The sequence below is a fragment of the Pyxicephalus adspersus genome, chromosome 7, assembly GCF_032062135.1.
Source record: "Pyxicephalus adspersus chromosome 7, UCB_Pads_2.0, whole genome shotgun sequence".
NCBI classification, from domain to species: domain Eukaryota; kingdom Metazoa; phylum Chordata; class Amphibia; order Anura; family Pyxicephalidae; genus Pyxicephalus; species Pyxicephalus adspersus.
Genome location: NC_092864.1, coordinates 52,458,201 through 52,483,720, shown reverse-complemented (window position 1 = coordinate 52,483,720; position 25,520 = coordinate 52,458,201). Strand labels below are relative to the sequence as shown.

At 38.6% G+C, this 25,520-nt stretch overlaps 2 protein-coding genes across 3 annotated transcripts; both read right to left on the bottom strand.

The window, feature by feature from the left end:
* Window positions 1-210: 210 nt before the first annotated feature.
* NUP35 (nucleoporin 35) lies at window positions 211-12,900 on the bottom strand. Of its 2 annotated transcripts, none has more exons than XM_072418430.1 (9): window positions 12,777-12,900; window positions 9,392-9,547; window positions 7,145-7,272; window positions 6,803-6,863; window positions 3,276-3,417; window positions 2,495-2,564; window positions 2,279-2,407; window positions 1,336-1,497; window positions 211-1,046 (listed from the first exon to the last, which is right to left on the bottom strand). In XM_072418430.1, exons 1-9 carry the CDS (start codon window positions 12,841-12,843, stop codon window positions 969-971), a joined length of 993 nt encoding a protein of 330 aa, XP_072274531.1. In that variant the 5' UTR covers window positions 12,844-12,900; the 3' UTR covers window positions 211-968. The 2 variants fall into 2 exon arrangements, with proteins under 2 accessions (XP_072274531.1, XP_072274532.1); XM_072418431.1 differs by lacking the exon at window positions 12,777-12,900 and adding an exon at window positions 12,428-12,506.
* A 1,697-nt stretch (window positions 12,901-14,597) lies between these two features.
* On the bottom strand, window positions 14,598-25,520 carry DUSP19 (dual specificity phosphatase 19). Its single transcript, XM_072418429.1, has 4 exons — window positions 23,030-25,520; window positions 21,012-21,058; window positions 17,719-17,871; window positions 14,598-16,065 (listed from the first exon to the last, which is right to left on the bottom strand). The coding sequence occupies exons 1-4, from the start codon at window positions 23,253-23,255 to the stop codon at window positions 15,841-15,843; spliced, it is 651 nt and encodes a 216-aa protein (XP_072274530.1). The 5' UTR covers window positions 23,256-25,520; the 3' UTR covers window positions 14,598-15,840.

The following is a 25,520-nucleotide window of genomic DNA, read 5'->3' as shown; positions in this document are numbered from 1 at the left end:
TGCTGTAAGTGGTAATGTGTAGGTGGTGAATATTCTAACAGACCTATACCCCATTGAAAATTGTTCCTAGTCTCACAGGTAAAATTATTTACATTTGTTATACAGTATATCTTTTCATACAGTATACCTTTTCATTCAAAATAAAGTGACTTATTAGCAACTTAATTGCTTCAGCACAGAATATCTTGGAAAAAAAAACCCATAGGAGCATTGCATGATAAAACTTGCTGTTCACAGATTTATTAGAAAAGGGTAAAATAGTTCCACAGTAAAGCAATAAACTTTTCATGGAAAAAGATTTAGGCATTCTTAAAATCATTGATGGTATAAAACAATAACAAAGACATGGACACAATAAGTAGAGCTCCAAGAAGACTACATTTTGGAAGAGATTGTGTACGGGTTGGAGTCTCCATCAATGGAACAGAAAGTGACCTTCTCCAATGGGGGACACAGGCAGCAAAAAAAAAAAAAAAAAAAAAACAAAAAATGTTTAAAGTTTCTGTATGCCTCCCCACTAACACTTTCTTTTTCCGGTCATGACACCGGGGAAGAAAGTAGTGAAAAAAAAACGGCTTAAAATGGGGTACGTCCCCCAAATTAACCAAAATTCATTTAGCTGGAGATCCACTTTCACAAGTTGATTTAGTAGTGCATTGTGTGCATTTGTTTGCATGCATTCATATTCATAGGACAGACAGAAGATGTGATTTTGAGATACAAATTGTCCATCAGAATTAACAAGTAATATTTTGGTTGATCCCCAGTGGAGATCACATTCATTAGGTAGATGGCAGAGCGGCAAAAATTGCTGAATTCTTTATTCAGGTTTTCCCTTTCTGTACATGTTGAATAAAATAAAAAAAAGGCAGGTCCGGTGTATATTTCAACTGCCAAATATGGTTATAGAACTAACCAAGAACCTTAGCAGTGAATATATTGGGTGTACTGTATTTGTTGAAAAACTGCTACCATCCAAACACATACTCCATGGCTTTAGAGACTAGACCTTCATCTTTTCTAGGGGTTTGTCTGTCAGAGACCACCTGAAAAAAAAAAAAGTTATACAAAATACATTAAATACAAGTATTAATTCAAACAGCCTTGTTAACAAATTAAACAGCAGTGGTGAAATGTTTGGGGTAGAGGAAACCATTTGACTTTGGTAAAGTGCAAGAAAACAGATCCTCCCCTACAGCAGAATGCCAACCACTAAAACCGGGTATAACTAGCATATACATCACATATTCATTAGTGTAAAAACAGTTGCATACCAAGGCTTCTACAGTCTCACAACTGACCTAAGACTCCCACCAATTCAAAAAAAAAAATTACCTGATAATCACTAGTTGAGGCTTTATAGGCTGCTGCAAGAGGTCTCATTGATGATCTTGGAGTAGACACTGGTTGGGTAGGGGTACCTAAAGTTTTAATCGGTGGTGTGAAGATAGAATTGACTGAAGATGTTGAGGTCTTTTCACTGCTTTCCATTATGCTCTAAAATGTGAAAATACACATATAAGACAATAATACAAGACATATAAGGCCAATGATAAACTGCACTTTTTTTTCAATTACAGAATGCAAAATGTATTACCACTGGGGTTTCCTAGTAATCAGAACTTGTGTGGCAGCAAGAGAAAACTACTAATATACACACAGCATTTGTAATTCTTAGGCAGCTCTTTAAATAGTTCCACAAAATAATCAGTTGTGAGCTTGCTGGCTCATCACAAGATATGTTGGCGACTAGGGATAAGGAAAGGCAAATCTATCAAACATTTAGCTTTATGTAGGTAAAAAAAAATAAATAAAATTGGTGGAACTCAAGTCAAGATTTTAATGTCGCAGACTCAAAAAAAACAATAGGTCCAAATGTTTAACAGACCAACCAACTAAAGGTGAATAAAGCACCTGGATAAGATGTATTCCATTCACATGTGTTAGACTCTATTGTTTAACAGCCATGGTTTCATATTTGTAGGCACAAAAATTTACAAGAGAGCGGCTATGACTATAGCATACTTGGATTCTACAAAAGCAGACAGACTGTAAATGTGCAAATTAAGGTCTATAGGCTCAGTATATTATATTTGTAAATATATAAAATTACAAATTATAATCCATCCCCAGGTTTAGTGTTTGTATCCTTGCTTATTAAACAATTTTTAAATTATATAAAGTTTGAAATTAAAATGATAATTTCTGTTTTATCATCACATCCTAAAGACATTTGCACATAAAAAGCTACATTTGAAAACTTTAGGCGTAGTCTTACCTTATCTATGCAAGGTTTCACACCAATCATGATGCAGTCACCAAATATCTTGCCATCTTTACTTAAAGCCTTCCTGGCTTGTAACTTAGACTGATATTGCACATGCATCCAGTTTCCAGTATTGGACATCTGTAAAAGGAGGAATTACTTTTAACATATATAACGCATTATAAACCACCCATATGAAAGATGGTCAGAGGACAAAAACACACTTACCACATGTTTTAATATATTCCCATACTGAGCAAACTGCAACAGAATATACGATGCTGAGGCCTGAGGAAACCTGAAAGTGAAATATTTCACATTAAAGATTTGTTTCATTAAAATACTAGACAATTTGAGAATCAGATTTCAATTTTTAACAGCTGGCTGCCCTACTCACTGCACCCCATGACTGATCAAATCTGTATTTTTCAAAGCATTCATGTAAAGCCAAAGAAAACAGATTTCTGCATCCACTTGTTCAGAGTAGCACTTTCTCATGTTGTCATGTGATCTGTTACTGTGCAATCTCCCAGATTCAGTTCCGTCCAGCACCGAAATGCCCACAATTGGATGCAACAGATTATAATAAAACTGATAGGCACATAAAAATGTAGGCAAATTCAAAAACCTTGTTTTATTTATGAAGTTTGTATATATATACACACACACACACACGTACAGGAGGCAGCCAATTTTGCATTACATATGCAAGATCTGCTTCCTGCTTTGCACTTCTGCACAATGGTTGTGCTTTACTGCTTTTTTACACAGTCAAGTTGGCCAATTCATTGCAGACAACGCAGTGATTGCAGGTCCTTCACAAGGCTAGTCTAAAACTTCTTGTAGCAAAATACAAGAAGAGGAAAAAGCAAAGAATGTCAAAATGACAACGACATTGAAAAGGAATGAGAAATTCTTCTTTGTGCGATCAATAGAGCATATTTAAAGACAAAAGCACAAAGTAGTATGAGAACCTGGAATTCCCCATGGGTAGATACCAATGACTCACCCAAACACAGTCACCCAAGTATCATCCAGCTGATCTTCAGATGTCAGTGCATCGCCTTGTGTATAAAACGGATCCAGCTGAGCAGGTGACAATGTCGCTTTTCTACTCTGATTAATAGTTGCTGGGCTAAAGACGCTTGGAGCTGTTAAAAGCAAAGAAACAGTTTACATACAAGCAATATTTTTCAACTGCAACAATTTCAGTGTGATTGCTAATATATACATTTAATATGGAAATATAACACTTTAATAATTATTTAAAGCAATACATCTGATCCCATCAGGGATATAAGGAAGCAAACATTTAATGTTAATCAAGGGAATGCACGCACTCACTGAAAGAGGTATATAAAGTTCTAATAAAGATTTCACTTTTATTATGTAGAAACTAGGTATATCATCCAAAAAAGATCATATGCCAATTCTGCGTTTATGATCCACCAGGGTCCTCGGAATCCCATTAGACTGGTGTTCTTGAAGGTAAGAGGAAATGGAGTATAGTAGCCGCTATGTTGGAGCCAGAGGGAGTGCTGTATGAATCGTAAATTCCATATATGCATATACACAGAAATGGCTGATGTGGACGATTTATGTAATTTCAAAAAGCATGTATAGATATTTCTTGGGACAATATACTTAGAATTTATAAAACAGTTTGAAAATCCTTCATGTTTGCACTTGGTATGACTTGATATGTCTGGCAAAAGTTAAAAAGAGTCTGCCCGATTTCTTCAGGGGGTATGCATTCGACATGTTTTGTACAACGAATGGTACAGTGAATGCCCTGCTCCCTGACCTCATCAGCTACCAATTATTTTCTGCCTTAGCTTCACAATAATACAGCAAGTCATCAAAAGGGTTAGCTTCAATTAGCTGGACAGCAGAATGCAGGTAGACTGCCTCTCATTATCACCAGGTTCATGGTGCAATAGGCAACACAAGCAGCCAACAGTAAATAAAAAACTCAAATGATTGAGGAACACTAAATCATGTAAACATGTCAATTACAACAGTCAATATATTTCAAGTCTTCGGGGGGTCTGAGAAGATTCTCTTTGTTGTATGGTACTTCTGCCAAATTGTAATGTTTACATGGAGTTTGTTAAATGTCTTTGGGCCATGATTGAAAACGCGTATTGAGCAGATTTTTTCTTCTTCTTGTTTATTATGGTTTGAGATTATTTTATGCTCTGTATGTTTTACTGTGAAAGTGTATATAAAAATCAAAATATAATGTTTAAAAAAAACAGTCAATATTTATCAAAAAAAGGAGACACTTAAATAGTCATTCTGTGAAAGCTGTCCTTTAACTAAATGCCACTTTAAATGTATCTAGTTTGCAAATCCTATAAAACCATGTTAACCCAAAGCTTTTTCAGAACACTGACATTATTGTCACAACTGCATGCTCATGCTTTTGTTAAAATGCTACTGCTGACTTTAACAGTACAATTATAGTCAAATGAATGAATAGGGACAAGCTTCACAATTGCAGAACTGAATTCTGTATCACAAGTGTTTACTCTATAAAGTCCTAAATACTATTGATGTAATTATGACAATCCTGTATATGATACACAGAATACATGTTCTATATTGTTTATTATTAGATCTCGGACGATTCATTCAACATATAACAAAGCTTTGAGATGTTTTATTAAACTAAAATGTTCAAAGCACAGGAATATATACAGTGTTCTAAACCCCAGACCCTTTTAGCTGGGTGCACTGCACTTTTCAATAACCACCTGTCTGTTTTTGAGTGGTTACCGAAGAGTTAGGTCACAGTACAGAGGCCAGCTTCTTCCCACCCAGCTTAAAAAAAAAAAAAAAAAAAAAATATGGGGAGAGTACTAATATATAAAAATCAAATCAATATTAAGTATCTTTTTTCCTTGGCTTTCAAGTCCAATTTTTTTTGTACAGCAGAGAGCTGCCTGGCTACCTGTAAGGGAAAGGATCTATAATAGTCAATTTCTGATATTGAACTTCCACCTCCCCACTCTCCAACACATACTTAGACGAGGTGCTCATAAAATGCAGAGCAATGATAATGCCTCAATAGTGATTAGTGCGTGGCACAGCATGGTGTGGTGGAAGCACAATATCAGAGTTTGTGTTGTTTATAATTGCTGCTCCAATATAGATGAGAACCAAAACTGTGGCTGCTAAAATACGTATCAGGAACGCTTACTTAGGCTTGGAGAGTTTCTGAAACGTCAGGGACATTATCCAGTGCATGATTACAAACAATTTAACCAGACAAATGGTTTTAAGATAAAAGAGTTACCATTTAGGTAAAAACAGTTGTATAAGAGGAATGAAATTGGGTGAGGAAAAGCCATGCCCTACTATTACGTTAAAGTCACTGAAGACAGTGTAAACTGTTTTACTCACTGCAAAACTAAGCACAGCAATAAAACACAAGGCCTTTCTTTCAGAAATGGCACCAATCAATGGTATGAAGAAGCCTTGTTGGAAGTGGTTTCCTGAAACACCTGGGGCTAAAAAGGCATTCTATCAATGTAAAGACAAGGTCAAATGAACTTGCCTGTGCTAGTAAACAAATTGGTGTGTCAAAAAATGTCAGCATATGCTCTGGACTAAGTCCAAATGTAAAAGCTTTGGCTGAGACGGAAGGCAGTTTGCTGAAGGCATGGAGAGTGGTACAAAGAGGAGGCCCTGCAGGTAAAAGTGAAACATGGGGGAAGATTCTTGAAGATTTGGGCCTACATTTCTGTACACGAAGTTGAGGATTTAGGTAAAATGTATAGTAAAAAGACTAATCCATCATGCAATACAATTAGCAAGGCATCCGATTTCTCCCAAATTTACTCTGCAGCAGATCAATGACCCAGTACAGCCAACTAGAACTGTCTTCATTATCCAAGCAGACTTGTAACAAAAAAAACAAAAAAAAAACAAACAAAAACATTATGACCTCTCTGACAATATTGAATCTCAATCTTGCAAAAACAAAAAGAATAAAAGCCTAAATATATAGTACTGTGATTACCCCTGCTAGATGTTTGGAACCACCTGACTGTCCAGTTCCTTAAAAACAAAAAGTGACTGCCTACGAGAACTGATTTTGTTTTAAAGGTAAGAGGGGAATATCTCTCTAATATACCCTTGTAAAAAAACAACTATCCTCTGAGGCCTTCCCATTGTCTGGTTTCTGGCTTTATATTATGGCAGGACTTCACAAAAAGATGGGGTGAAGCTTTATCTCATCTCAAATTAAAAGGCTCTGTGTACAGTTATAGTACCATTACAGTGTTTAACCCAGACTTTAAGCTGGGCAGGAAAAAATTGTAGGTAGGTGGCAGCCCCTGTATTGTGACCCAACTCCTCAGTAATCAACCAAAAACAGCCAGGTGGTTACTGAAGAGTGCCGGGTGGTGTGCCCGGCTAAATGGGGCTGGGGAGAACACTGTATTACCCTAAAAGTTCTACAAGCATTGATTTGAAAAATACACTGAACCAATTTCTGCTTTCATTATTACATTATTTATCCAAACAACTTACTTGCACCTGGAGTTGATGGCAAGACACCAGATAGAGGAGTCTGCATTGTAGAAAAGCTGGGCTGTTGGTGATAAAGGGAAAAAAGGTTTAAAGTTGACAAGTATTACTAACACGCTTCGTAATGTAGGGATAGTGGTTCACAACATTCTATTGTTAAAACCCATGTGTTCCTTTGTAAGATATTTATGTTTTAACATATTATCACCCAGTCCTTATCCTGATTAACACAGTTAATAGATGGAATGTTTTTTTTAATTATTCTCAATATGAGGAAACCACAGCACAGTGCTCAATTCAGTACTAGTCAAATGAACAGAAATATAAATATAGTAGTAAACATACCATTTTTCTGGAATTAAGAGGTGTTGACCCAAGGCCTGGACTTGAAATGTTATCATAGAGGCTTTTAACTGGAGGAGCACCACTCTTATCTTTATGAGATGGTACTACAGGATGAGGTGGGGAGCCACCTAAAGAAGAAAAAGCAGAGAACATTAAATTCACACAGTAACTAGCAATTGCTACTAAAAATGGGTCAGGGACTCCCTACTTGCTCCTGCCAACCAGGAACACCATTCACTACTGTATATCCATACACGCAAGTACTACAAAGAGGATAAAGTGTTGGAGGCGCAAGACAAGTCACACAATCTGTTGCTTTGCCTTCCATTACCCCAGACCCAATTCAATTAAATTTAAATACAAAGTGCAATGCCAAAAGTAACTTTTCATACAGAAATGGAGGTCTTGTATTTCATTAATAATAATATTTTATCCAAATAAGGGTCTAAAATACAGGTTAATATCTATGATTACATTTGTACAATGTTAGAAAGCAAGTACCTAATATACTACATTAATTACACTTTTGCACATAGAAAATGTAATGTGTTAAATAGTTGATAACATACACTTGACATCCCCTAGGAAAATGCTGAACTGTTTCAGGCTTTTCAGGCAGATGGTTTACATACGGATTTGGTGTCACCAAGGAGAGCTAAACAAGTGAAGAAAGGCTGCATCATTAGCACAAGTGACCTTATGACAGTCAATGTTTATTTTAGGATCCATGGATAACTAAGCTAAGAATGGTACTGGAGAACAGCTGGAAACTCAGAAATATCTAAACCAGCTTTAGCTAAAACTGCACCCACTACAGTTCTACAGCACCACAAATTCATTCATGTGCTCACATTATATGAAATAAAGCAGGAACTAGAACCTGTGAGACAATGTATTGCTTCTATTGTTGGCAAAAAAAAAAAAAAAGTTCCATCCACTGCCGAATCATTCCCCACAATTAAGTTGCAGTCATGTGCTATAATAAACATATGTAAGAACAAGCCATCAGCATATACCTCTCATTCCTATAGCAGAGCTCCTCTGCCCCTTTTTCTACTTCCAGTTTGTGATACTACATATCCTCTGCCAAAACCCACATTACAATGTCCGGCTGCTCAACAAACAAACTAATACTGAGTATGAATGTTCTCCTACACTGAAGGGAGTGTCTATAGTAATGCACAGAGGGAAAGTCTGTAGTGGTATACCCACTTTATGACAGCTCCAGACACTACTAATTTATCAGCTCATGCAATGTGCCGGCAGCTTATGCTGTATCTTGGTACATCTTGTGCAATTAGGGTAAGTACACATGTGCAATAATTATCAATGGAAACGAATGATTAACGACTGAACGGCCGATAATCATTAACAAAATAAATGCACAACCACTGGTCGGTGACGACGAACGAGGATTGTCGCTGAAAACGAACGACCGTCCCAGCGGATGTGATTGGGCGATGATCATTCGCTAGCTATTTTGTGTGCAGTCGGTTGTTCAGTGATCGTGGATTGTTCTGTGATACACTTTCTCCTTTACATGTCACTTCCTTCATCGTTGAAACGATCGTATCCAGCGTGTGTACATTATTGGTGGACGAACGATAACGACTGATTATTGTTGATGATCGTATTGTGTATATTTGAACGATCATATCGTTTCAGCATGTACAAAATTGTGCACAATACGATCATTCACAATAATCGTCAATAATTGTTGATCGGTCGTTAATCGTTCGTTTTCTAACGACAATTATTGCACATGTGTACTTAGTGCTTCCTTCTGTGTGCAGCAAGGATCCTTGGAGGGGACGTTTGAATGACTTGCAGAAGAACTCTTTTGCTAAACATAGCGGAGACTGAGCTTTACTGCAAGCTCTTGTAACTCTTAATGACCAAGACAAACTCTGCAGTTGTTTCTTTTTGCATATCAAAGCACAGCTTACTCCAGAGGTTAATGAATGTCTAGGCTCCATAAAGATTTTTTTTTGTTACATTGTGTGTGATTACCTCACAGTGATGATTTTATACAATACCTGACACCATGCTGCCTAATATTATGTTGGGACAAACATCTGTCCTAAATGTATTTATTAAAATAATGTACCTGTTCTAACATATATACAAATTCAAGTTAAGAACAAACCTTTAGAGTCCCTATCTTGCATGTAACCCAGGGACTACTTGTACAGTGATTAAATGCATAAAGTACAAGAATAAAAATTATGAAAAGGATTGTTCTTTTACCTCCAATCATAGGGGACCGTAGCTCCATAACTCCCATTGATGGCCGTGGCTGAGGAGTTACTGGTGTTGGTATATCTCCCATTAGGAAACCTGGCAAAAACTGGGCGCCAGCTCCAGGTTTTGGAGATGTTGGGGATCCCAGCGTCATTGGTTCAGCTGCAGAAAGACCAAATTTAAAGTTAAAGACTATTTTTCAGTCAAGTAGCCCCACCATCAATCTCTTCTATCTTTTTCTCTCTCTACCAGAGTATTTATTCTAGGATAAGCTACAAATAATCTCGTCCGATAATTGGCTCAGGGCTAATATTGGATGAGAATCTTGCGTGCGTGTACAATGCTCATCATCCAAACGACTGTCCTAGTGGATCCAAAGACAATGGTCGAGGAACAATCATAATGCAAGTAAAGGTAAGTGAGCGTAGTGGGGTGCTGCTCCGTCATGCTCCCCCTCCCCATACAGCAGAACGGTGCTGTATGTACAGCACTCATTCATGCATTGTGTAGTCGTTTGTCATTGGAAAAGATCTTTCACAATCCTTTTATTGCATGAGTGTTCTTAGCTAAAGCTGCGTACACACGGCAAATTTTTCTCGCCCGATAATCCGTATCGGCCAATTATCGGGCGAAAATCTGCCGTGTGTACAGTCGGTCGTCGACCGTCCTGGCGTCCGACGACCGTCCTGGCGGATCCATGGACGATGGACGACGACCGATCCTAATGAAAGGGAAGGGGAGAGCGCGCAGCAGGGTGCCGCTCCGTCGCTCTCCCCCTCCCCTCTCCATAGAGCATGAACGGTGCTGTATGTACAGCATCGTTCATGCATTGTGCAGTCTTTTCTCGTTGGAAAGGATCGTGAAAGATCCTTTCCAACGAGAAAAATTGCAGGTGTGTATGCAGCTTAAGCCTTAGAAGCCTCAAAGGCTGGGGCATCATAACAAGCCTTCTGATGTTTTATCTACTGTTTACATTCCAGCATGTCCTACAGCTGGACAGCTACACTTTGCTGAGGCCTTTGTTCTCACCAGCACCCTGCAGTACAGGCATTCCTTACCTAATAACTTACCTGCTTACTGACAGCTTTCTGATTAGAACAATATACAAGAACTGTACAGTAACTTTGCCAAATGTCATGTGTTCAGCTACATGATCTGTGTAAAGGGCAGGTACACACCTGCCTCTACATTCCGTGCACTTCCATGCGGCTGGTACCTTGCCAGCCACTCAAACCCTTTTCATTTGCTATAGGATGCCGTAGGGAGGGACAGCACTTGGTATAAAAAAGGTAAATGCACTAGAACCTCACTGCCAAAGTGACTTCAGCTGAAGGTTAACTATACACAATACAACGTGACCACAGAATCTCTGGACATTCAGCTTTCAACTGGGCTTTGTACCCACTATAATAAAGTGTATTGCTATTGATTATACCGCAACCTTCACAGCTGTCTGTTGTGCTCTGCATTGCAAAACCGGACAGAAATGCCGTGCAGCAGTGAATTGTAAAACACACTGCAATTCAACATGTGAGTGAGAACATCAGACATTGTTTTCAATGCAATATCTGATGTCCTTGTGTATCACAAACTGTGTGAGTGGGCCATAGTGAAGGGTTTCAATTATCTAGATGGTGGTATAGCTAGTACTAGCTACATTCGCTGTTCATACGTCCCATTGACACCTGGCTCTAGCAGGAAAACAATGAGTTAAGATGCATTTCAGAAAGACAAGCTGCATTACTTTTAGAGTTCAGCTCATTTCTTCTCAAGTAAAACATTGTGAACAAGACATGGTGTTAATTTTCTAAAGGAGTTTAGGGTAACAGAGATAATTTTCTTAAAGCGGAAGTAAACCCAAAACAATAAAATCACACTTTATCACACGCTTCAATCCGGCAGATCAGTACATCCATCGGGAGGTTTCTTCCATCGGGTCACTTGTCGAGCCGGTACCTGTCTTTGGCCTAGAACAGAAGGAGCGCCAGGCGCTGCCATTTTCTCCACTCTTCTGCCTGCCTCACCCAATCTTGCACTGCTTAGGCGTGAGATCGAGTGAGGTAGATTGAGAAAAAACTTGCCAATCTCACTGCACATGCCTGAGATTGGCATTTTTTTCCCTATTGATGAAAGGGCATCTCAGACATGCGCAGAAGGAGCAGCCAAGGGGGTCCCGGGATGCATGACGAAGGTATCCCAGGAGGCTTTGCGCTCCCATTCATTATTGATTGCCTAACTGATCCAAGAATTCAGGGGGCGGGGCTGCACCCCTTTTTTAATAAAGGGTATTGCACTTAAAGAGCAAGTAAACTGAAAAGTGCCCAAAACAAAAAAAAATACTTTTACCTTTAATCCCAGGGAGCAGTCCATCAGTCCAGAGGTCTCTTCCATCGGGTCCTGTGTCATCCCGGTATCCGCCTCCCGGCCGCCACCATCTTCTCCTCTTCTTCAGGGTTCTTCTTCTATGACACCCCAAACAGGCGTGAGATCAGGTGACATAGTTTGGAAAAAAAAAATTTGCTGATCTCTCAAGATCAGCTTATTTTTCCCCTTTGACGAAAGGGCTCCTTCTGCGCATGCGCAGAAGGAGCAGTCAAGAGCCTCCTAGGGTGTGTGACGTAGGTATCCCGGGAGGCTCTGCGCTCCCATTCATTCTTGATCGCCTAGGCCATCCAGAATTAAGGAGGCCGTGTCCTCTCATATTTTTGTTTGTTTTTTTTTTTTATCCCAAATCACACATTATATGCATTGCAAAGTCATTCTTTGTCAATGGCACCCCAATGCGACAATGGCACCCCAATGCATGAGAGTTTCACTGCACCACAGAGCACCATATAGTTGTTGCATCATGAAAAAACAACACAAGTCCAACTATGTCTGATCTGGTGCATTAGCATCCAATGCATTTAGATATGTTCCCTTAATCAGGCAGGTCATTATTGCAGGAAGGGACAGGCGACAGAATACATGGTGACATGCAGGCGTATACAGAACACACCAGCTGTAAGTGGCCAATTATCACACAAAATTGAGGATATTTACCACTCGCTCAGATGAGAACTTCAAACACATGTGTAGAATGTAATGTGGCATTTATAGCCGCACCTTCCTGCAGTCACCCTGATGTCTAGGAAGATGCTGATTGCCTGGAGCAATGGCTGATGGGAAAAAAATGAGAACTGGCTGGAAGGATTTATAATGAAGGGTTGCTGATTTACATACAGAGCTATGGGATGCTGGGAATGTGGATTATAATACTTATCTCACATTGATAATGAATATTGGTCAGCCCTCCATATCCCCACCATACACCGGCCTGTCTTCCAGCACGTGTCACTGACAGCAGACCGCCCCCATGCTGCCGCTGCCAGCTCCGAGTGTCACTACTCACCCTGCGGGTCTAACGTGAAAGCGGCCATGCCTCTGTCTGCTGGGAGCACCGGCTCACCCCAAGACATTCAAATACACCGACTAGGAGGGAGAAACAGCTGAGCGCCGGGAAGTCCCGAACTTACGTCACTTCCGGGGCCCACAGCACACGTTTAAATGATGCGAGGCTAGCGCCAACTAGCGGCCATAATGAGGAGTGTACATGGTACTGGGAGTCATTTAGGTGAAGGGAGGAGATGTGTGCTGCATTTATTTTCAAAATACAATGAAAAGAGCAAAAACAGAGCATTGTTCTCAACCAGGAATCCTAGAGGTCCTCCAGAGGTATCTGTCTCCCTGAAAAATACCCACTGACACCAATTACTGTGTTAGGTAATAGCTATTGGTGAGGGGACCTTCTACCCCTGACCCCCAAAAAGGTGACCGATCTCCACAAATATGTCTATCCCCTCTGACCACTGATTTAACAAAAATGTTCCCCAATGTATGGAGGCCCTTCACCCCTTGTTCACCAATGTAAGGAGACCTCTTACTCATTTTCCAGTAATGTAGTGGGGATGTTCTTTCCTTGTCCCCCAATGAAAGAAAGCCCTTTCCCCCCAATCACTAAGAGGCCCATCTTCGTTGACTACCAATGTAGGAAGGCCCTTCTCCATCTAACCTTTACTCTAAGGAGGCCCTCCTCAACTGACTACCAATGAAAAAGTGGTGGCTGGGCTTCTTGACCAACCACAAATGTGGGACTTTTTATACTGGCTACTAATAAAAGGGGGCTTGTTTACTGACCACCAATCCAAGAAGGTCCTTCTACCACTTACAGGTAAAATAAGGGGAACCTTTCTCACTGACCAACAATGTAAAGAGGCCCTTTTTTACTGATTACTAATGTGAAATGCACCATGAGTTTCTGAGTATTAATTAGTAGGGATTGTTTGAGACCTAAGGGAATTTAAAAGGTTCTATGTTTAACCAATCATTTTACAAATAACTATTTGTGATGTGCATACCAGGAGACGTGGCAGGAACTGTATTCAACCACCAACAATGTCCATGGAAATCTTGAAATGATGAACACTAAGGGTGGTACAGAAGGTTGCAGGCATGTTTGAATATTATTGGTGATTGCGATGAAATTCAGCATAACACAAGTTTGATTATCAAGCTTTCCAAATATTAAAGAGAAAGAGGATCTAGCAGTGTATATTCAGAAACATACTGGTAAGCAATTGGGATGCCTAGCTTATCAGATCAGGAGTGGAGGAGGGCTAATTCACTTCAACAATATCTGAGTGAATTACTAAAGCTACAGGCAGGTAGCCTGTGCTCACTTGTCAATGAGGCAGTACTTGCAGCCCACTCACATAGTACTGATCCACCAGGATGTGAACCTATAGGTATGTATTTCTGTTCTGACTAGTGTACCCTTAAAGCGGAACTAAAGTTCCACTTTTAAGAATCCACAATCAGGCAGGTCATTATTGTAGAAAGGGACAGACAATGTCCCTTCTGCAAAAATCTCTCCTACCTGCCTGATTCCCCTGGTTATCTGGCAAAAAGCTGAGCTGCACAAGCACTTTGCCAGCTTTGGTTGCCAGAATACCCAATAATCCCGTGCTTTTCCCTGTGCTTGTCAGGAATGAATGAGTTAAGGTCAACCATGATGGCCAATGATCCTCTACAGGAAGGTTGGTGAGCCCTGCAAGGGAACAGGGCCAGGTGAGTATAGCAGATTTAGTTCTGCTTTAATATGTTGTTTCTATTATTTTATTTACCTTCTCTGCATCTATGTAATCATAGCGCAACTACCAGGAATAAATAACACTTTACTCATCAAGAAGATTTTATTCAAATATAAAAGACATACATTTATAAATATTAAGCAGGACAAACAAGAGCATGTGTGCTCTATCTTTAAGATTAGGAAATGCATTGATATCATTTCAATTAGATAAATATTCAGATTCATAATATAATGATAATTTCTGAACAACGTAAATGACACATCCTCTGTCCTTCAGATATGTAAGAATTATGCATAGCCTATGTTTCATATTTTTTTTGTTTGAAGACAAAATATAAGTTTGCTGGAAATCATTTCTAACTTTTTGGGAAAGTTCAAACCTGCTTTGGGATTGCTCGATCCTGCATGGCTCCCTGCGGTTGACAAGTTGTCATCGTACCAGTGTCTGCACATTTGACAGCTGGCGGCAGTGAGTGAGGGGCTCACTGCCCCTATTTATTACCTATAGAATTGATGCCTGGAGAAGCTACCATGTAGTTTCTCCTGAGAGGCAGCAGTTCCTGGCATGAAAAAGATGTAAACGCTCCAGTACTCATCACCAGTGTGAACCTAGCCTTTGTTAGAGGCATGGTTGTGCTTTTTTGATAAATGCATTGCAAGTACGCTTCCTTGAGACTTTTGAATGTTAAAATATAGGCTATTTATTTGCATATTTTTTTATTTGACCTTTCTCATCAGTTTATTTAATTAATCCTAAACGGTTTAAATAATGTAAATAGAAAGGAAATTGTGCATGGCAAGATGATAATTTAGCATGAAAAATAATAGTATTGGGACTATTTATAAAGCAATTACATTCATTAAAACATTCCCTGGTGAAGAATCAAATACTGCCACTGAAACACATGGACCTGGAAGATTCTCCACCAGATAATATTTCTGTGAATGTCAAATTTTATAGACCCCTATAGGTACAGAAACAAATGTTTTCTTTTTTGAATGTGTACTGAAACTATTGTTTAATTAACATTGGAAATCAGAGGTTTGGGTACTTTTTATTCATATATTACCAATACCTATATTACCAATACCAGACAACAGCCAGCATAGACGTTTCCTGGAGATAGATCTCTCATCATGGCGGTTATAGAGTATTTAATGTTATTATCTTACTGTCAGCTAAACGTTACATAAAGTAGACTGAATGCCTTATTGGACCATTTTTGTTCAGACAAAAAAAAACACTGCATTCCAGAGTACAGAATCTCATTATAAAAAAGTTTAACCACTGATAATAAATAGGAGAAAAAAGAACACAGTTTTGTCAGTCTGTCTTTTCATGTGTGATATCGAACTGTCTTCTTACACTGTCTTGATACTTGTGGAGTTGTTCCATAAATCCAGGGTTTGGGCAGACTGCAGGTCTGGCATTTTTTACGACTGAAAAAGCTCTGGCAAAATTCAGTTTTTCATTGTACATCAAATAACCAATAATTATTGATGGAGCACGAGACACGCCTGCATTACAGTGGACAAGCACCACACCATCCTGCCAAAAATAAAATGTAAAGTTATAAATTACATGTATGAAAGTTTACTTTAGCATATCAAAAAGTAGAACCATGGGCAACCAATAAAAAATATTTTTTATTATATTATTATAATATAGGATAATATTATATTTAGGTATTATTGGAAGTTATATGTTTCTATGAATAAAATAGAAGGTATAGATAAGCATTAGGATCTGTTATCAGTGACCAAATAATGAAAATAAGCTTTTAATGAAAATAAGCATCAATGGAATAAACTAGACATTTAAATATGAATGTCTTGTACACTTAACAACATCAAGCTTCCATGAATGAAGAATTAACAAACCAGGTCTATTATATAGCTGTGTTGGCGGATACAATTACTCAAAGCTTTTCATTAGGTTCATACATGTATACAAAACGGAAAACTTCTACGTGTTAACAGCTCTATGTAACCTGAGCGAAGTCATTATGCAAAGCAGGATTCAGATAGCCTGTAAATTATTCTTCACCTGGCAAGACAATACCACACATAACAAAGAGTGGAGCAATCTAATCTTCCAAGATGTTAATCTATGATAAATAATCCACTCTGAATCTAGTGAGATGTTAATCCCCAATAAAGTTCGGCACTTTGCCCACAACGCTTGCTAATAACGAGATAATTATTAAGGTTTTTAGGGGTTACAGCAAAGGGTCAATTATTATATAGTATTAGGTATGTACAGAGCATGGCATGTAGAGATATATAGCTGATTACATGCAACAAAAGTATAACTTTAGGTTTGTAGGAAATGTGGGCATAAAAAAAGAAAAAAAAAACAGGACTAAGTGCATACATGGAGAATAAAAGGTAATTTCAGCGCAGAGCCAGATCACCTGCAAGGCAACGTACACTGGAGCCTAAGACTTGGTGAATCTCCAGCTGGCCCAGATACAACCTTTATGCACCTGCAGTGAACTCTGTAAATGGATCCATGCACCTGACCATTACTTTATAAGGGAAGATGCACATGTAAGAGTAAGGCCATACCAGTACAAGCAATGTTAATTTGGCTGTATTTTTTTGCTTACTGCAATCCTTATTAATATCAGTAAAGGAACTGGGGGGGATATAATTGATACCTTGCTTAGTATCACCACCACACCTACAAATTCACAACTGGATCCCATTACGACTTCTCTCTGTTAAAGCCCTACGTATTTCCAGATATTGGAGAGTCAGTTATATCTTGTCAACAATTACATTTGTCAACAAAGCACATCTTAAATGCTATTGCAGCTTGATAAAACTGGGTCTGTTCATTTAAAATATTTCTACACTAAAACACCAGAAAATCTAAATCTAGGGGCCAAGAATGTATATTAATTATTTGTGTAAAAGTGTTTGGATTGTTGTACTAACTGACATACAGGAATAATGCTTCGATTATAGAAAAAAGCATTTTTATGTATTAAATGAGTGTTACTGCTCCTTTTTGCTACAAACATTCTGATGTAACTTTTAGCAACTTCCAGAACAAAAAGCTAAACAAAAAGCAACAGAACAAAAGCCAAATTTCAGGAAATACCAGTATATGTAAAGCTAACCATTAATACATTTCTGCTTTAAAATAAAGAATGCTTGCATTTATTCTGACAACATAAACGGGATGAGAAATTCTTACTTCCTGTTTTGCTTGGTCTATGAAATCAAAGCACTCTGGGAAATAGGAAGTGATGTCAGTCTCGGGTAAATCAAGGATAGAAAGCTTTCTGTAGGTGAATTCATTAGGAAATACATTTTCCACACCATAGGCCACATTCAGAATATGTGTTACCTATATAAGAGGAACAAACATTTTAGAGGTGATAAAACCATGAAAATGGGAAAGGATTACATTTTAATGTTTATCTGTAATGCAAACATACAACACTAAAACCAATATAGATGATCCAAACTTTACATCAGCAAAATGTATTCCAGGTGCATTCAAACAACAAAAACAGATATTTCTTTTAAGAAAGCACTGCCATTGTAAGAGAGGAACACTGTCCTCTCCAGCTTTGCTGTAGGTTAGCACTCTGGTTTTTGCAGCGCTAGGTCCCAGGTTCGTATCTCAGCCAGGGTACTATCTGCATGGAGTTAGCAGGTTCACCCTGTGTTTGTGTGGTTTCCTCCGGGTACTTCCGTTTCCTCCTATATTCCAAAAACATGCAGTTAGGTTAATTGGCTTCCCCCTAAACTTGACCTTAGACTGTAAAAAAACATATGACTGAGGTAGGCACATTAGATTGTGAGCCTCTTGGAGGGACAGCTATTGATATGACTATGGACTTTGTAAAGCACTGCATAATATGTCTGCACTATATATATACTGTGTAATAATAATAATAATATTCTGTAGAGAAGAATACTTTGCGTGTGTAAGCAGTGCTCTCTCTGCTAAGATCCAATACTGTTCCTTCTAAGTCCAAGCCTAGGACTCCCCAATCAGCAGGGAACATGTGATTTGCTAAATGCAGAAGCACAGATGTGACCCAGCAGGGGGTGTTTCGGTCCTCTGCAGACATCAAAGGTCTTTATCTGGTTGTTCTGGCATCTCACAATAAGAGAGCTATAACTTTCATTCAGTGCTGCACAGTGTCATTTTCATGCCACTGTATTTCCTTGGCCAATCAAACAGCATTTTATATTCTGTGATAATAATACACAATACAAGGAGTTCTGTGATTGGACAAGGAGGGGGTGTAAATATGACAGAGTGCAGAACTAAATAATATGATAACATAATAATGTGCTAATATCCATGGCCACCTAGACCAAGCTGTGTTTGAATTAGGAACAAATACATAACTAACAAAAAAAAGGAATTTTACTTTAAATTAAATTTGTTTGAAGCTAAAGCTACTAATGTTCAGCATTAAACATATCAGCTGAGTCAATCAGTATTATCTTTAACCGTGGCTGGTATGAAAGTCACATTCAGAGTAGTCAGAGTGTTTGTCTTACAGGTGACGGCTGTTACATTACCAGGTAAAGGAATGTGTGGAATTTATAAGTTAATAGACTGAACAGAATGATACTTATTCAGAAAGCTGTTTTTTTTCTTTCTGAGGTGCAACTTAAAGGAAACCTATCATGAGAAAAAAGGAGACCTTCTTTTCAAAAAGCTGGCTGTTGGCAATAGTTCCTGTTTCACCAACCTGGAGCCAAAATGCAACCAATAAAGTCAGAGTAAAATTATTTTTGTTCTCTCTTCTGTTGTCAGTTTCTCCTAGGAGCCATCTATATGAGTTTTAGAATAAATCTAGCTCCCTGCTATTACCTAGAAGATATTAATGATCCTATAGGGCACATTTACTAATCCAACGCAATCCAATCCAACTACTAAAGCAAATTTAAGGCTTTTATTGCAACCTGTTGTCCTACTGGAAAAAAACTCCAGAGTTTCTGTCCTGTAACAAGAAAGAAAAAGAAACAGCGGCTAATTTAGGGTTAGGTTCCAACCCTTCCCAAGCCTTTCCAAAACTAGATGTATAAAGTCACTACTGCTTTATTACTGCTAGGATATTTTAACCATAAGAATATTTTTAATTTGCCTAAAGAAAAATTTACCAACGGGGTTGTATATTATGGATACCCCCAGGTTCTCAACTGTAGCAAAGTATACATAATGCGGAAAGGTTCAATATCCTGTGACTCTCGAAGTGGTAATTGATGATAGGAAAATCACCCTATAATAACATGAATGTGCCTGCTGAAAAAAGGCTCAGTCTGTACCCCAAAATTCAGTAAACTGATATACACTTTCAGGTTTAATATGGAGAACAGAAGTGTACAAGTGGCAATATCAAGTAGCTAACTTTAGTGCAGCACCGCCCCCTAATTCTCAATCGCCTAGGCGATCAAGAATGAATTGGTGCGTGAAGCCTCCTGGGATAACTACATCAGGCATCCCGGTAGGCTCTTGGGTGCTCCTTCTGCGCATGAATGGGCATTTCGTGGGGAATAGCCTTTTCGTGGGGAAAAAAAAATTTGCAGATCTTACTACGCATGCATTTCTTTTCATTCTACGTCACCTGATCTCCCGCCTGGGTCCAGTGACATAGGATAAAGAACCCGGAAAAAGAGAAAGGGATGCCTGGACGACGCGGAACCAGCTGCAAGACACCCCAGAGGGATCTGCAGGAATGAAGGTGTGTATTTTTTTGGCAGATTTTAGTTTAGTTCCTCTTTTAACCATGCCCAAACCCAAAAACATAAATGTAATATCCTGGAGATTACCAATCCTTAGATGTAGTAGTTCCATTTTTCTTTTTTTTTTACCTTGGTGATCCTTGGTTACAGAACCATATCTATGCAGGACTATCTTTGTCAAATTATGAAGATTTCCAGATTTGGGCTGCAAACATCTTTCTAATATTTGTAACAAGATAGGAAACATGACAATAATTATTAATAACATATTATGTGTTCACTTTCCAAAGTATATATATTGTAATAGGTATGGCACTGAATAAAATTAATCTGTTATTGGAACCTTCAATATACTCTACTAACCAAGAGAAATATGATCATCTTTCAATTCAGTTGAAATCTATCCGATTAACAGTTGATTGCAGCAGTTTCCACATCTGCAATCTCTTTCCTGCAATCAGCTGATAATACCAGATGTCTTTGATATGTATACAGCCTCTGAATTGTCATCACTCCAATCTTTTCCCTGCTTTCCCTGACATATAATCCTTTTTATTTAGGAGGAAGTTCTGCCTAGCTCTGAGGGATACTGGGACACATAGCAGGCACTGGGCCATTTCCTGCTATACCATGGCTGCAACTCCACTAGCAGAGAGGAAATGAAGGGTTTGCTGTCATATGACAGCACATAAATTATTAAATGACGGTACAATGACAAAGCATTATGGCATAAGTCATCGGGTTGCTTGTGAGACCTAGAAAATCAACTTTATTGTTTACCTTATATTTTTTCAGAACATCCAGGTCCTGTGCAACATCTTGTGAACCTGAAATTAAAAATAAAATGCAGAAATCCTTTTTATAAAGGTTATTTCCACAAATGATACAAAAATGCTCAATTCACTAAGCATTTTTCTAGAAATATGAAATGTGAAATGTTGCTGTGAAAATTTAAATGTGAAATTTTTTTAGATATGTCTGCTTTTAAAACTTAGAGGTTCATAATAGGACTAAATTACATACATCATTACCATACATACATACATTATCATACAAACGTTTAAAGGTGTACCCTAACTATCCAGATATTCTGGAATCTGCTGCTCCAAAGTTTAGTGGCACTTTAGTGGAGAATACACATGCACTGGTGATTGAAGATACTGAAATGATGCTTCCTGGTATAGAAAATGAGCTTTGTGCATCAGAAAATACAGGCATGCCAAAAAGTTTTTGTGTGCAGTAAAAAAATTGTCTAAAAAACAAAGCCCAGCAGATTTCCAGTATAATAACAATAGCTTTGTTTGACAGAATATTTGACAAAAAATCATTACTTCTTCGGATCAATATCTTAGGTCTATGAGTAAATTATTCAAAGTACAAGTCTTTTTCATAGCAGAAGCTCAAATTGCAGCTTGCTAAGTAGTATTTTGGTGATATTAAGGACTATACTGAGAAAATTTGTCAGTGTATAGAAAATAAAAACATACCTACTGAGCCGCATTATCTTCATAATTACCATCTAGAGGTAATGGCAGCATTTACCTGCATTGCTGTCAGATGTCTTTGATAGCCAAGGTTTGATTTGTCCTTAGTCTACAAATTTACATTTCTACATGCTACCTTCTAGACTAATTGTGTATTAATGGTTTCTGAAACCTAATATTTGTTAGGAGAGAGCATTCCGGATAAGAAAACAAATATTTCTACTCAAGCTTTAATTAAAAGAAAAGATAGTACCTTAAGGTCCACTAAGACCAAACCCCAGAAAAAAACAGTAAAGATAACTTTTTAATACTTTCCTACAAATGCTATTTTCCCGACTTTTGTTTCAATCCCCTAAATTATTGAACAAGTATCTAGGTAAGGACTTTTCTTAGATTTCCTGATCCGCACATCTGTTTTGGGTCAGTTGTTTAGAATGTAAAAAAACTGGAGGTCGACAAGCAACAGGATCTGGCACTTTATCTTCAGATATTCGGTCATCCAAGGTGACAGATACAACTTCCCATATCATTTCAAGAACATGAGGACTGATGCTCACACACCAATTTGGTTCTCAAACAAATACTTCTTACAGCTCGTCTGAAGATTAACCAAATGCAAAAATATAAAGTGGGAAAGAGGAGTGAAGAGCTTTTTTGTTTTCCATGTTTATGAAAGTGAAGATCTTATTTTGTTTGAATGTTTATGTGTAGCTTCAGGCATTCTTTTATAGCACCAAAAACACTCTGGAAATGATTTAAAAAATGTAGACAATGGAATTGTACACATATTGGAATCTGTCAATGGGCTACATGAATATGTGGCTTAATCTGAAAAGTTTATCATTATTGCTGGGAAGCTTGGTGGTGCAACTAAACCTTATATTTCAACTATTGGTACCTACTAGAGATAAATTACATGACCAATGCTGAGAAAGTAAACAAAGAACTATAAGCATCTTATATTCTTTGGAGACCGTATTGTGGAGATATCTTTGTACTGGTGATCCTGAATCTACATGTGATGTGGCTATCATGATAGGGGTCACATTCCCTCTCTTGGACTCTCCCTAATTTTTCACTGGGACAATTCCACAGAAGATGCTGAAACATAGAAAGGTGGACAAGAAACAGAGGTGGGTAATATGGGAATTCCTACTACAGAAGCACTAGTGACAAATAGGTGTTGGATTGATTTAAATTGGTTTTACTAATTAAAATATACATTTTGGACAGGGTGGCCCTTAGACATTACAATTGTTTACATTTAGGCTTCTTTGAAAAGATAATAATCGATATCCACAATCTCACACTTACCCAACAATAGCCAGGGCTTGATGACCCCCATCTGCAGGTCCTGGCTAAGGTCCTGCACATATCCACAGGTTGGTCCATCTGGTTGGTCTGGATCATCCACCACATGCACCAGTGAACCTTTCCATGTCTCTATGATTCTCTTTCCTGATAATGTTGTAACTCGAGTGCATTGTTTCTTGAGTCTGTTTTTCGAGAATCCTTTGATCTCATCACCAAGTGAGTGCATCACATGAGCATTCGCTTTACAATGTACAGCAGACTGTGTACTGACAGCAGACTCTGCACAGTAATGCCAAGCTTATATGTGAACCCCTCCTAGCCCTGGGTGCTCATTCAAGCGTTCCTGAAAGACATAACAGAAGCCCTAACATTGGTTATTCTGTGTACAGCTCTGATTGGTTGCTTATAGGAAGTCACAAAGTGAAAGCTGCAGCTGCAGATCTGGTTTCATGAATGCATTCTCTCTGTGTGACAAGCTCATCCATCTCTGTTGGTATTGTGCAATGTTTTCACATGCTATTTACATATAAAAACAGAATAAAACCAAATAAAATGTATACTTATTACAAATACAATACAACACATCCTTCATGCAAAACAAAATCACAGCACTGATGAATTCTAGGCAGATTAAAGATAATGTAATCCATGCTCCAGATTTTTTTTACAATGAATCAAAGTAAATTGGCAGCCAAAACATTTTTTTCTTTTTTAGAGCTGAGGAGGATTTGAAGAATCTCTTGAAATTTTGAGATCTCTTTACACCCTGTTCCGGGGACAATGGTTTGGACAAGAGGAAATCTGCAACACTATATAAAGGAGATTGCAGACTTAACTTCGTGGGTAAAGAGATTTTTTTGTGTATACAGAGCCAAACCCCACTCACGTCTGTGTAAGTTACTGAAATTCTAACTATTAGAGATATAAGAGAAAAAAAAGAGCAGAAAAATGGCAAAAAGGTTCATATTATTATCATAATATATCATTGATGTAGACAGTGCTTGGTAAATTATACAAGAACACACTGTCACACTTACCTCTTCCTCACCAAAGCGCAGGCGCCTCTTTCCTGCGCATGCGGGCAGTTCTGACTCTGGGTGTGCCTACGCCCCAAGCTTTATCAATTTTGCCCATCCTGCGGGCCAATCAGGAAATAGCCTTTTAACCATCCCTGGCTATTTAGCTATCTCAGACACAGCACTCAGCGTTTGTGCAACGTGTCTCCACTAGTGCCGAGCCCTCTAGCTCCGTTGAGCTAGTTCCTGTACTCTTGTTGGTTAATTCAGTGTTTCCTCTGTCCAGCTCCTGTGTTACCCCCTTGTTGCCCAGTCTTTTGTTTCCAGCCAATTCCCTGTGCTGTTCCAGTGTTCCCCTCAGTCTGTGGATATTACTGTCACCTGGGTTGCTTCCAGTGTCTCCTGTGTTCCCTGTGTCCACAGTGGCCCTGTGTCACTGGTGTCTATTTCCTGGATCCTTGGTATTTAACCCCTGGCTTGTGACCTGACCTGTCTTGCTTTCTGCTTGCCTTGACAATTCTTCTGCTCAATGATTTGGTACCGCGCATCATCCTGCCCATCCTGGTGTGCCCAAGGACTGCATCCTGGCAGTAACCAGCAGTGCAACATCCTCACCACTACTAGAGGCTCTGGAGAAGACCTGGTTGCTGCTTAGACTCTGCGTCTTGGCCCTTCTAAGGGGGTTACACCATTTCTTTGCAAGCCGTACCACCCCCTAATGGCACTGTCTCCCCAAGCGTGACATGCTCAGGGTTCCACGTAGGGAAACAATGGTAAGAAGTCTGCCCCATAAATACATTGGAGATAATGACCACAATACTAGGCATATAACCTCCTAATTCAGCATTTAAAGAGAACAGCCAAATGTATCTTCACCCGACGCGTTTCGCCTATCAGGCTTCCTCAGGGGTATTTACAGAGAAAACACTCAGCTGATATTGAAGATGGTAGAGTTCCTTCATAAAAGGAGATTTCAAAATAGGGAATCCAATTAGTAAAGGAGTAGGCACTACATGTCCACTATAATGAATGGTCACTGCTGAGTGTAAAATAATTTTTCTTCTGAACTTTTTTGGTGGATTAGGTTGTAATATGTTGAGAAACTCATTAATGAAGAAAAATTGGTAACTTATTGTAATAAGGCTTCTTATAGTAAAGATGTCTTGGTGGGGAGAGATGTAGACAGCATTGAGGATTTGAAGTATCTCTTGAAATATTTCTACTGTGGGGTTCCATTACTGAGATGGCTCCTTACTTCCAGTTCCAGGGACAACGGTTTGACTGGAAAAGAGGAAAACAACAACACTGACAAAACTAAAAATAATGTAGGGGAAGGCTAGAATCCAAGACAAACATTTTACTAATATTTCCATTATCCCTGTTGCAGATTTTCCCTGAAACACACACATAATTGTTTTCCAAGGTGAATGTGATCATCCCAGTTAAAGATCTAGCATCTGTTCAGCGGATCCCCT